This window comes from Mandrillus leucophaeus, unplaced genomic scaffold (genome assembly GCF_000951045.1).
Source record: "Mandrillus leucophaeus isolate KB7577 unplaced genomic scaffold, Mleu.le_1.0 Scaffold10, whole genome shotgun sequence".
Taxonomy (NCBI): Eukaryota; Metazoa; Chordata; class Mammalia; order Primates; family Cercopithecidae; genus Mandrillus; species Mandrillus leucophaeus.
In genome coordinates, this window is record NW_012098098.1 from 2768948 (window position 1) to 2782621 (window position 13674).

The window sequence follows — 13674 nt, forward strand, 5'->3', positions numbered from 1 at the left end:
CGATGCCAGCTCTGGTGGCACCTGCCATTCTTCATGTGGGCCCTGCTCTCTGAGCTGCATCAGTGTGGATGTTGGCCTCAGTTTCATGTAAGGGTCCTGGGAGATGACCTAGTTGATTTGCTGAGCCCTGGCAGCTAGGCCTGGTCACTGCTCCAGCATGTCTCTAGCCTGGTGACAGCCTCCCCACACTGCAAGGATTGCTCTGTGGCCAATGGGTGCGTCGTGTTTTCAGCTACCTTTACTTTAGCCAAGCACCTTAAAGACAGGCTCCTGGCAAAGACTTAGTTGAAGGCTCGCCACCTCTTAGAATACCCAGGATGTTTTGATCCCACCTGGGAATGCGCACGCCAACCCTCCTGGGAAGCCACAGCACCAGGCGGACTCGGGCCACATCTTCCCTGCCAGGGAGTGGGGCCATGAAGCTGGGCGCTGCAGCATTTGATGCTCCTGTATACTGCACACCACCTCCTGCTTCTGTTCCTCAGTTTCTCTAGGATATTGCAAAGGCCCCTTTGGGGAACAGCAGAGGTACCCGGCCTTCATTTTGCACTCACCATCCTTACTGCATGGGCACTGCTGGGTATGTGCTTTGACAGAAGCTGGGCCAGGCCACAGCCACCTGCAATTGATTTAACATGTCCTAGAGGACTCATTATCACGTGCGACAGTGTTGTAAATATCACCAAATACAAAGACTTGATTGTCAACCACTTCAAATACTTAGAAAAGTAGTTTTTTCTGGCCGGCATGATGGCTCACACCTGAAATCCCAGCACTTTGGGAGGCTGGGGCTGGCAGATCATGAGGTTGAGATTGAGACCATGCTGGCTAACACAGTGAAACCCTGTCTCTACTAAAAATACATAAAATTAGCTAGGCGTGGTAGCGGGCGCCTGTAGTCCCAACTGTTCGGGAGGCTGAGGCGGGAGAATGGCGTGAACTTGGGAGGCAGAGCTTGCAGTGAGCCGAGATTGCACCACTGCACTCCAGCCTGGGTAACAGAGCAAGACTCCGTCTCAAAAAAAAAAAAAAAAAAAAATTTTTTTTCCTTTTTTCTCCTGGCAGAACTCAGTCTGGAAAGGTATTCTCCAAACTAAAAACAAATGCCCATGTAGCTACAACCAGGGCATCAAATCCTGTATTTCACTTCCTTTCCTCCTCCCATGGAATCTTTGAGTTTATTGCCCACCACTCCCCCTACATGTTACTATTTTTTAAGTGCACTCGTATATATCCAGAAACAATACACAGTTATTTTTAAACTCTCCTAGATGAAATATTTCCATCTTTTCTGGTTTTGTGGGTTTTTTGGTGTGGTAGTGGGAATTCTTTCCATACCCCAAGGCTGTAAGGCTATTCTTCTGTATTTTCTTCTGTGAGTTCGGCTTTTTCCTGTTCCGTGTAGGATTCGTTTGTGCGTAGAGTAAGGCAGAAATTTTCCTTAACTGCATCTTTCCCACCCAACCAGTTGTCCAGGCAATGTATGGAGCACCGTCTTCCCTGCCTCACTCCCACACCTGCTGGGCCTGGCTTCGCCCCTGTCAGTCATGACCTGCACTGACCGCCCCCCCCCCCTTTCTCAGCTACTGCTCAGCTGTTTTTAGCCCATGGCTTTCACCCAAGGATTTTAGGATCACATTATATTCACTCCCAAAGAGAGTCCTGTTAGATTTTCAGTTGCATTGAATTTACAGACTTGGTTGGCATCCTTGTCCCTGAATATGGTACAAAACTATTACATCATTTTTGTACATCAAGTTTTGACTAGATTTAGTTTCAGGTATCACAGATTTTGGGGGTCTTTGGATTTTTTTTTTTTTTTTTTGAGACGGAGTCTTGCTCTGTCACTCAGGCTGGAGTGCAGTGGCGCGGTCTCCACTCACTGCAAGCTCCACTTCCCAGGTTCACGCCATTCTCCTGCCTCAGCCTCCCGTGTAGCTGGGACTACAGGCGCCCACCACCGCTCCCAGCTAATTTTTTTTTTTGTATTTTTAGTAGAGACAGGGTTTCACCGTGTTAGCCAGGATGGTCTCGATCTCCTGACCTTCGTGATCCGCCCATCTCGGCCTCCCAAAGTGCTGGGATTACAGGCGTGAACCACCGCACCCGACTGGATTTTTTTTTACGTTGCCTGTGATTATTCCTTAGATCTTAGGAATCACAGATGATCAAACCTGCAAATACAAGGTTTGGTTCTTTCCTTTTGAATTTGTCTGATTGTCATGTCAGTCCAGTGCTGCCAAAGAGAGGCACTGGTGGGGCCCTTGTCTGTGAAACTTTAAAGCATCCCATTAAAGAGTGAAGGTTCCCATTTCCAGAGTTTTTCATCCTTTGATTTTTTTCTTGATGTTGCTCCATCCTCGTTGAATTCGTTAGTACTTTTAGGATTTTTAATGTATGTTCATTAGTATTAGACTCTAGTTTTATTGTACTTTGTTATCCAGATTGTTAGCAGTTTCCCTGTTTTTCATTCTCTGAAACACTCTGTATAAAGTAGGGATTTGTCCTTAAATATTTGAAGTCACCCTCCCTATTAAAACTAGGCCTGGTATCCTTTGGTAGAGCAGAGGCTTTATTTTATTAATTAAATCTATGCTTTAAGTTTACTCTGGCCTTTTTCCGGCAGCCTAAACTGAAAGCCTATTTTGTTTTTAAAAGATGCATTTTAAGGCCATCAAATTTCTTCCTAATCTGTATCAAATTGCCTTTAAGTCCTGGATCCTTTGTCTTTATTCCTGTGTATTGGGCTTAACTTAGTGATGTTTGTGTATGTATTGGTACAGTTCAAAGGGCTGGGAACATTGTGGCCCACACGAGAGGCCTTTGCTGGCTGCACTGGAGAGAGGTTTTGGGCTCTGCTGGGCAGTGTGTGAAGAGGAGAGCATTCGCCAGGCCTTGGGGCCCCTGCACACAGAAGATACATTACCATCTCTTGTCTTTTCAGAGCAAAATCTGGAACGGCAGGTGTTGCAGACACAATGCAGACGACTGGAGGCCCGGCACTACAGCCTCAGCCTGACGGCAGAGCAGCTCTCCCACAGCGTGGCGGTGAGTTGGGAAGGGACAGAAACGTTCAAACACGCAACCTTTTGAGTTTGGGTTCAGAAGCACCCATGAAGATAAGTTTCAAAGAGGAAATGTGCTCTTAAGAGGTCACAATTTGGACTGCATGCAATGGCCCACACCTGTAATCCCAGCACTTTGGGAGGCTGAGGCAGGAGGATCATATGAGCCCAGGAGTTCAGGGCTGCAGTGAGCTCCGATCATGCCACTGCACTCCAGCCTGGTTGACAGAGCAAGACCACTGTCTCCTAAAGGGGAAAATTCAGACACTAGCTGATTAGGATTTAGGTAAGGAAGGAACTATCTTTAACATAGAATATTGATCCTGGAAGGGTACAGATGCTGTTTGCAGAATGAATTACTGCCTGTATCAGTCTCCCCTACCGTGATTTGCTAAGGAGACCAGCAGGGTTTTATTAGAGAAGGGAAGCTGAAGCAACCGAAACCATCTCACCCGGCTCACAGCCACACTAGCAGGACTGGTCCAGCAGATGTCCTTGTGGGGCAGGGATGGGAAGCAGGTCTCAGATCACTCCCAAAGTTTTTACATCTGGGGGTTCCAAGAACTCCGAATTTGAGCCAAGACAGCAGCAGACGCCGATTCTTAAGACTCTGGAAGAGCCAGGGACAGAACACAGGCTGAAAAGGAGACTTTTTTGAGGTGAAGTCTGTCATCCAAGCTGGAATGCAATGGCATAATCTCAGCTTACTGCAACCTCTGCCTTCTGGGTTCAAGCGATTCTCCTGCCTCAGCCTCCTGAGTAGCTAGGATTATAGGCATAGGACACCACGCCTGGCTAATTTTTTTATGTTTAGTAGATGGGGGTTCCCCATGTTGGCCAGGCTGGTCTCGAACTCCTGACCTCAGGTGATTTGCCCGCCTCAACCTTTTAAAGTGCTGGGATTACAGGCGTGAGCCACTATGCCCGGCTGGGACATTTTCAAATGTAGGTTTGCCCTTCCATCCAGCATGTTTGTACAGCACATGCTTGTTCTTACAGAGGAAATGGATTGGTTTTGACACAAATTTCCCTCTCTCCAGGAGTTGAGGAGCCAGAAACAGAAGATGGTCTCAGAACGGGAGCGGCTCCAGGCAGAACTGGACCACTTACGAAAGTGCCTTGCCTTGCCTGCAATGCACTGGCCTAGGGGCTACCTGAAGGGATACCCCAGGTGACGGTTTCCCTTGCACTAGGCCGAACCTATAGTATAGAAATATTATCTATTTTATTACCTTGAATATTTAATATTTTTCACTGGGAGGTTTGAAGCTTACAAAATGAGAATGTGCCATGCATGAAGCAAAGGATTCCAGGCTCCAGAAAAAAAGAATGAACTCACCTTGACGTCAATGCAATTGAATCACCATTGTCATTCAGCGAGCAACCAATGTAGGATTGCCCATACTTTTTCTTTTTAAAGGTGGTTTTAGTCCTTCCTCGCCCACATTATTTCTTAATCTGAACGTGAAGGCTCCATTAGCAACACTAAAACGTGATCATTGACAGCCCCCTGTGCAGATGAGTGGATCAAACCGGTTCTGTTCTTTCTTGTGTTGCCATGTTACTATGCCTCAAGCCCAGTTTGCTTTTGCCGCAGTGATGGGGCCAGTCTCATTCCTCCCAGGAGTGAAACTTGCTTCAGCTGAAAAGGTTGGGTGCATTGTAAGTAAAAAAAAGGGCTTATTTGTTTCATTTACTTTCCTGCAAAATTTTCTTCAAAGCAACAAGTCCTAGGAGCACACAAAGCAACCCAAAGGCTTTTCCCTGGAAAAGCTCTTACCTAAAGATAAAACCAATTCACAAACTGAAGGTACCTTTTTATTACTCCGTGGGGAGCATGTACAGAGCTCTGTGTATACACAGCTTCACACCCACCAGATTGTTGCTACAGTGGGTGGGGTTTTCATACAGACGTAAATTTTGAGAGAAAAGTCAAAGGTGCTTCAGCCTTGTACTGTGTATATATATTAAAAAAACAAAGTTTTGTATGTTTTTATTACTTTAACTATTGTTATAAAAAGCCTGCCATTTTTAATATGTGGTTTGGGGGATTTTTGTTTGTTTTTCCTGTTTGGGGGTTTTGTTTGTTTTGTTTTTTTGGGCAAAAAAAAAAAAAAACCTTGCTTTTAGTGTTTGTACTGCTGCTGGTCAGGACATTAAAATATTGAAGTGTTTTTAAAAATTAAAGAAGAAGAAAAGTAAAAGAGCTTACCACTGGCGCCTATGCGATCACTTCATTTTTAGTTTGAGTTGTACCAGAAGCTGCCGTAGAAAGCCATGCGCTACTGCTTACCTCCTCCACTCCCCCTCCCCGCCCCCAGCATCTGGACAAGCTAATAGCAAATATTACCCATTGCTATCAAGGGAGGAGGTCCATAGAACCTATGTGTGACAATCATGTGCACACATGGGTGGGGGCTTTTAAAAACCTTTCAGGAAGTCAATGATTTCTGTGATAGAATTCTAAAGTGTCTGAGAGCAGGTACAGAATAGGAATGTCAGAGGCTTTATTTAAATACAATGCTTTGTAAAAGCCACGAGGTCTGAGCTGAACCCCTCTTTTTTGAACTTACTGTGACAAGCACAGGAATGGTCAGAAACTGGGCTCATCACACCAAGGCAAAGCAATGGGCAAGTCTTCCTCCTTGTCCTAGTTACTGCTTATGGAGGCAGTGTTTAGATCAAGAAGGCCTCTCTTGCTCCCAAGGGCCCTCACCAGAGGCCAGGGCTGCCAGTCACTGGTCTAGGGGGTGGAGGCCTGAGCTCAGGGCAGGTTGCCCGACCTGTGTGCTGGCTGCTCACTGCTGTGACCAGTGGCAGAGCCCTTGGCTCTAGCCCTTGCTGCGCAGAACAGCTTGCTGGCAGCTGGCATCGTGTCGCTTTATCTGCCCCCGCACAGTTTGCTTTGTACGTCTGCCAAGAATCTTCCAGTTATTAGCAAACTCAGACAAATGTACCGCCAGTATTATCAGCAGTCAACAAGCGCCTTCCTCTCCACAGAAGCAGCTGGAAGAGAACTCGAGGGGCTGTGCTGCGGCCTCCCCTCGAAAGACACTGGGAGCTCAACATGTCCCACAGGTGTTCAGAGGGAGTCGGCTACAAACGATCAGGGCAAAAATCTCACTGGATTTCTCCACTGAAAACCTGCTTGAGGTTTCTGGTCTGAAGGCTTAAGAGTCACATCTTAACACTTCTGCTCTCAGGCCACCTCCTCCATCACAGATACCTGGATGCTTTTGGTAATGGCCTTGGCTAAAGTAAAAGGGAAAAGTAGATCCGATAACTTAAAAACATAGCTCATCCCTTACCATCTAAGGGGTGCTCCCTTGGTTGGAGTTTCTGTGACAGCACAGGGGACAGGTGGTACACCATGAGGGATCTGCCCAGGGTGGAAGCAGTGTCACTGTGCTAGCAATAGTTGGCTTCTCCCCTGCCAGTGGAAATCCCACTTCTGCCCGGTCCTTGAGCTTCTCGCCCAGTCTCCCCATCCTTCCACCTACTTGTGGCGATTTGAGTACTCTTGCTCAAGAAATACGACAATCAGAATACAAACCAGTGAGGCAACATGAATAAACTAAGAAAAAGGTAAGAAGTGTTTCTCAAAAATGAAAGCACACCACCCAAGACACAGTACCCAATCATGGTTTTCCCATCCAACAATTAGTTTCATACTTTGAAAACTTACTTTTAGATGATTCTCAACACAGTAGCACCTAAATCTGTTTTCAGTTGGGCTTAAAAATTGACATGCAATCTCTTAAGTTTTTTGTTCAGCTATTTCACGTTGAGTAATACGTCAAATCCGCTCTGGAGTCAATTATGCCACCTGTGTGTCAGCATGTACGTGAAGCCCTCGGCTCGGTCCTTCAACCATCTTCCTACATTACCTGGAAGGGAACTGCCATCTGTCCTCTGCAGAGGGATACCTTCCAATAGTAAATTATCTGGTTCCTCATTGAAACAGGTTATTTTTCTTTGTTTCATATAATCAGAGCCAGACTGACGATAAAATATGTTCCTAATCAATTGTCTCAGATAAGTGACCAAGACGGGATTTTCCACATTTTAGTCTACATTCTAATCTTAAAGGAATAAAGCACTGAATTGGGACTAACATTCTGATAGGTTGCACCATTAAGAGTATTCAGAGAGCATCAAAAAGGAGCCCACACCTTCAGCGGTGAAGGATTCTAACACAGGGAATCTGCAGTTTGTAGCAGAATGCTGTTTTCCTCAAGTAGCTCATAATATACTGCCAAATCTCAAAAATTAAGCTGAATTTCAAAGCAGATACTCCACTCCCCCTTTCCCTGAGCCACGTGTTTCACACAAGTGTAGAAAATTCCAGGGATCCACCACAAGATGGAGATGGTCAGCACAAACCAATGCTGTTCCTCTTTAAAGTGTATATTAGCCACTTAGCAATCTCTATACTCTTTCAAGTAACCAAGCTGTTGACTTTCTTACTACTTGCAGTAGCCTGTCCCCAACTTTTCGATCCAGTGCTTAACCTAAAAAAACTCCTTAACTCTGCCTTGACCTGAGGAAGACCATGCTAATTGGTGTTATTTTGTATGTACCCTGTGCTTAATTCTAGAACAGTAAACCCATACACAGGTGGGAGGGAGGAACACCGGTGCCTCGGTCACTCTGGGGGCAGTTTAGATGCTGTGAAATTAAACCTGTTCTAAGTGTACTTGTTTGAATTAATTGTATTGTAATATTATTTGTTGAATGTAGTAATTAGGTATTTATGAATATATTGCTGTAATTTCTGACAACATCCAAAAAATAAAATCTTCCTAAATCATGTTAAAAGGAAAATCTTTTTTATGATATAATAAAACAAGGCCAAACAAAAAAAGCTCCATAACTATACATCTCCACAGATAAAACACGTAGACAGATGCAGCTGCCTCGACTGGCTCAGGTTCTAAGAGGAGGGCATCAGGACCCCTTGCCCTCCACAATAACAAGTAGTTTCATTCTAAAAGATCCCCAGATGAAAGCAAGAGGATTCCGAGGAAGGGTAAGATGAAAGAACAAGTCTTACAACCTGAACTAACTATGAACAGCACCTTAAATTATAGAGACCTGTTCTTTCGGTCCCAGTCTTCCAGGTCTGACCCTTCAGTGTCCAAATAACCCCCAACACCTGCCTGGCGGGGGACACGTGGGCAGCAACGTGGAGCAATAGTGCACAGCATGCTAGACACTGTAGGGCCGAAGCTGGGAGATGGTCTTTTTAGGTTCAGCCTGTCACACACGTGCATTCTCAGAGCTCCCCAAACAGCACCCCACTGCTTTTGGCCCACTGGTGTCCAGCCAAAAACAGGCTGGCCAGGCATGGCAGCTCATGCTTGCAACCCCAGTGCTTTGGGAGGCTGTGGTGGGAGGACTGCGTGAACCCAGGAGTTGGAGGCTGCAGTGAGCTATGATCACCCCATTCTACTGCAGCCTGGGTGACAGAACAAGACCCTGTCTAAAAACAAAGTTAAAAATTTGTTTGAGATGGAGTCTTGCTCTCGTACAGTGGCGTGATCTTGGCTCACAACAACCTCCGCCTCTCGGGTTCAAGCCGTTCTCCTGCCTCAGCCTCCCAAGTAGCTGCGACTATAGGCACGTGCCACCACACCCGGCAAATTTGTGTGTGTGTGTTTTAATAGAGATGGGGTTTCACCATGTTAGCCAGGATAGTCTCAATCTCCTGACCTTGTGATCCACCCGCCTCAGCCTCCCAGAGTGCTGGGATTACAGGCGTGAACCACCGTAAAAAAAAAAAAAAAATTTAAACTTTTTTTTAAAGCTAGTTACAGAACCTTCTTATCCATTGCATGATGCTGGTCAATCATTTCATCTCTCAAGGTAATGTCATTTCTGTAAAGGACCTAACCATTCCAAAATGCTACAAATTATTTTCTCTTACGAAAAAAATAATTTCCCCTGAGCCCACTGTTACCTACAACAAAGAATCCTTCCCTAAATGCATCAGGGCAGCGTTAAAAGTCTGACTTTTCTTCTAGCATTGTCTTAAGTGTCACTCATGCTCAATACATTGGTTTCGTTTTTTTCCTGACTCTCCTTGATAAGAAACCCATTAAACCTGAGCTAGAAGTAACCAAGAGAACGAGACACCCCAGGTGTTGGTCTGCAGTTTCCAGTTGACTGCTGTGTGCCTCAGTTTAGTTTACTGAGTCATCTCAGCCACAGGCTCAGTCCTTTTACTTGGTAGTTATGCAGGACAAAAACCTAAAGAGTCAGAGTTGGGTTGGGTCCATGTTTATTGTGCATCAGGGCTTAGAGGAAAAGCACTGGTCAGCATTGTTAGCTGCACCATCTGCCATCCTTCCCTGTGAGCCACCTCCGGGAGAGTCCAAATTCAGCCCAAGAAACCAGGATTAAGAAGGCAGAAAAAAGCTGTGGGCCACATGGCCACTCCTGCTGTATCTATACCTACCAGTCACTGAACACTTGCCCGAGTGTGACAGATTCCACGCAGGAGACCCATGTGGCTCTGCTAGGGAGAATAACTTACTTGCCTAAAGCTTTTTTCTTTCTCAAAAGGGGGAAAAAAAAAGGCTGGTTTCTAGAAACAGATGTGGAATTGAACAATGTTCCAGGGAGCTAAGTTTTAAGGACTAATCACAAACTTGTTGCTTCTCCAACAATGTCCTGAATCCATTCCTTGCACCACCATGTTTTTCATGCATTCAAAGTGTTTCTAGAGCTCCAGAACCACGAGTACCTCATCACGTCCTGAGCACTCACATCCCCCGGCAAGCCGCCCGCACCAGGCCTTTCTCTAGAAGTCCTGAGACTGAGTACTCTCCGAAGGCTGGAGGTTTGTGCGGAGTTTGTACATGTGGTTGAGCGCTTGTGTGAGGAAAGTCCCGCTGGTGTTGATCTCCATCAAGGTCAAGTTATCCAGCTAAAACAAGAAAACAGACCAAGTTGGCCAAGGAGTTTTTGATTTTGAGAAAATGGTAAACTCTACCGAATAAAAATAAGAAACCAATGAACTTTTTAAAAAGCACAGCTAGTAATGCCTGCCTGTAATAGCCTCAGCAGACAGGAGGCCATGTGAAATTATGCAGCATCAAGGCCACTAGCACCCAGGTGAGGCGGCACCTACCTTGGCATGTGCCTCCTGCTGTCTCACAAAGCTGTCAGCAGACACTCGGAGTTTGGCTATACGAGTGTCCCACATATCCTTGACCAGGGTCCGGATTTCATCTGCCTTCGGGATGTTGTCTGAAGCACTAAAGGAGCAAGGGGTAAGTCAGTCAGGGAACACTCGATAAGCTGAGGCAATGCTGGATAGAGTGGCTCTTTTCAGGCAAAATACTCCGGCTATTCCAGACTCAGCAAGTCTGTTTTGCTTTGTTTTCAACTTTAGGATGTAAAGATGTGTAGCAGTTAAGCTTGGTGCCAAGGACATTCAGCAGTGATCCACATGGTGTTTCTTTTGCTCACGGTAACTATCCCATGGCAGGCTGCTGAACAGGACTTCTGTTTACCTAAGAAAATTAGTAGAGAATCAGCTCTAAGTCAGAACCCTCTGTCTCAGGATAACAGCGTTCTGTGCTGCATAACCTCCATCTACAAGGAATCAGTTTCAAGGGCTGGCTGAAAGGTCGAGTTCTATTGCTCCTTACTTACAGAGTGTTGAGCAGATCTCCCTATTCCCCACCAGGAATCCAGGGGTCACAGCCTAAAGAAGCAGAACACCAGCTCCATGCCAGGTACTGGGCTCAGCACTTTACCTGGCATTTCTATCCTCATAAAAGCCCTGAAGGGAAGGGACTCTCCTGCTCTTCAGAGAAGACAAAAACAATTTTCAAAAATCACAGAAGAAACTGCAAATTAGTATACAGCGAGCACACCTACACATAGCAAAATTCTGGCTAGAAGCTCAAAGTCAGCAAGGGCTGAAGGAAGGCTTTCACAAAGTTGAGGCTCCCTTTGTGAAATATTTTAAACTAACCTTGAAAGAAAAACTACAAGTTAAAAGCAAAAGCAAATATTGTTCGTCGCTAGGCATTACAGGTTACGCTAGACATTCTCTCTCCATATGCTACAAATAACTCCTGATTAGTAAGAGGCAAATCACTGGTACAAAATTTATGTGGTGAGTGTTATTTATAAACCCCCAAACATTTAGATCTTGTGCTCTGAACAGCAGGTTAAAGAACAACAGACCCCAACTCCTCATCAACTGAACAGAAGAACATATGTAAAACTAAGTCCCTTAACCAAATGAATTATAAAACAAGGTTTTTGATAAAAACTACATACATATTGAACTTCAAAAACAAAACATGAATAGGCCCCCTCACCTAGCTAATGCCAAATTCTTACCTAGCCTGTTTATAGATCCTCTTCCTTCCAGCTACTGTCCCCACCACCACTGCAGTCTCTCTCAGGTCCCTCTGAGGCCACATGCCCCTCCCAGGGGCTGTCCACTGCAGCAGAATCTATGCCTCCACTCCCCTGCTCCCATGAATGTACTACACATGCTCAAATACCTCTGCTTGCCTGGCTACACCAGGTCCTCCACACTCTGTGCCAGAGCACATCAGCTCCTCCTGCCTCATTGCCCTCTCTCCTACCATCCACCTCCTACAAGTCTGCCCTCCCAGCAAACCTCTATGAGCCCTCTCTGGCACCACTTGGCCTTACTGTGCTCTGATGGACTGTCAAAAGCATTGGTCACACTGAAGATTCACTATGGGCTCCCAGGCCCGCATCTCTCCCCCACCACACCAGGAACCAGGCCTATGGGACAAACGCCACTGCTTGGTGCATTGCTGGTTCTCAGCTTTTTATGAAATTCATGGGCTGACTGCAGCCTCATATCAGCCTAAGCACAAGCCCATGCTGTGTCCCCAAGTCTTCCTTTAAAATTCAGCAGTGCCATTCGGTGGGCCCCCAGGCCTTCCTGCTGCTCTGCAGCATGCAGTAGTACTAGTGTCCCAATGTTTTGTTCTAGTTCTGCTCTTGAACCCAGTTAAAGGATGCCCAGGAGGCTTCAGAAGCTTGACATTGTACAAATGACATTCTAAGTATCTCCCAAGCAAAATTATCCACTTGTCTGCCTTCTTTACTAGTTTCACTCTTTCACTCAACAAACATGAGCCCCAAGCATCTCGCTGGGGACATATGCATACGAGACCCAGTCCCTGCCCATTTAGAATGGCTACATGTGATGGCACAGCCAGACAAACAAGAAAATTACAGCTGGCAAATGCCATAGCAATGTGCAGAGCTGCCAAGAGAACATGTATGCTGAACCCAGAAGAGACATGTTATACTAACCAGCGGAGGTGAGCAGGAGCAGGGAAAGGACGGACTTACAGGGCAGAGAACAGTATATGCAAAGTCAGAATTCTTAAAGAAGTGACAGGGGCCAGTGTGAGCCTGAGCCCTCCAGAAGCAGAGGAAAGAGCTGTAAGAGGGTGAAAGAGGGAGGGGGAGCACGCACCAGGCTCACACTGCCTGAACACCATGCTCAGGACTTTAGAGGGAAGACTCAGGATTTTAAGCAGGGAGTCACATGGCAGTTCTGCCTTTCCAAGGCCACTCTGACTGTGATGTGAAGAACGAATGGGAAGCTGAGAGGAGCCAGTATGGATGAAGGCAAACAAGCTACGGGGTTACTACAGCATGATTTTGCCAGGAAGTGGGCTTTCCTGTAAACCAAGGGCAGAGGCAAATGTGAGTCCTCTGGCCTTTCCTGCGAAAGACACAAAAAAACTCAAATCCACCTACTACAAGGAGAAACAGGAGTAAAGCTGTGCTAAATAAAACACATACGTGGCAAAGAATGGCTACTGCCGATTCTGTGAGATACTGGTGGCTCACACCAGGGTCCAATGTCGAGTGATGTGAGGCAGAACAAAAAGAGCCAAGGGCTTCACCAGGGGGTGGAGAAAAGGAAAAATGAGAGATAAAGGGAAAGAACAGGGAGAAAGACACACAGAGACAGAGTACACCTGGCAGGTGTGTGTACACAGATGACCTCCTGGTCACTGACCTGAGAAACAGGGTGGCCAGTGCTGCCACTTACTGAGGCAATAAGCAGAGAAGCGGAGAGGAAAGGCGAGGGTTGGAGGAAGGGCATGGCGAGTCCATCCAGTCTTGGGTGTGGCCTCAAAGAGGTGAGATCTACTTACTGATTTAATAGGAGCTTGGTAAGTTCCATGTAGTAAGGGCTGGGCATTGGGGTAAAAGTTTCTTCCTTTCGTTCATGATCCCTCATCTTCTCCAATTTTTCTGAAATTTAAAAGTTAATACATTTTACCATCATAGATGTTTATTAAACCTTCCAAATTTACCTAGTGCCTATATTATCTGGCAAATACATCATCAACTAGCAAATACATGAAAAAATATTTTGGGACAACATTTGTATCATTAACAAGATGATTTGAGGCCTCCTTGAAACTTTCTCTCCAAAAGGTAAATTTTTGTTGCTGCTTTGGCCTATAGAACATATTCCTAAAAAAAATGTTAGAGTCACAGGTTTGATGTTTGTTGTGTTTTTTTTTTGTTTTTCTTTTTTAGTGAAACAGCAAAATACTTTACCTTTACTGCATTTTTTTTTTTTTTT

General features: G+C 45.7%; 2 protein-coding genes across 4 annotated transcripts in view; one reads left to right on the plus strand and one right to left on the minus strand.

Moving 5' to 3' along the window:
* Positions 1-7883, plus strand: part of GSE1 (Gse1 coiled-coil protein) — a 320022-nt gene extending 312139 nt beyond the window's left edge. For 2 of the 3 annotated variants that reach the window (XM_011971478.1, XM_011971486.1), the window contains 2 exons: positions 2945-3048; positions 4106-7883. In XM_011971478.1, coding sequence (XP_011826868.1) covers positions 2945-3048; positions 4106-4240 — 239 coding nt within the window. In that variant the 3' untranslated portion in view covers positions 4241-7883. The remainder of the gene's footprint in view (positions 1-2944; positions 3049-4105) is intronic. The other variant, XM_011971472.1, reaches the window with a different exon arrangement.
* A 1446-nt stretch (positions 7884-9329) lies between these two features.
* Positions 9330-13674, minus strand: part of GINS2 (GINS complex subunit 2 (Psf2 homolog)) — an 11721-nt gene continuing 7376 nt past the window's right edge. Inside the window, exons 3-5 of the mRNA XM_011972297.1 lie at positions 13238-13337; positions 10198-10324; positions 9330-9993 (exon numbers count right to left, since the gene is read on the minus strand). Coding sequence (XP_011827687.1) covers positions 9868-9993; positions 10198-10324; positions 13238-13337 — 353 coding nt within the window. The 3' untranslated portion in view covers positions 9330-9867. The remainder of the gene's footprint in view (positions 9994-10197; positions 10325-13237; positions 13338-13674) is intronic.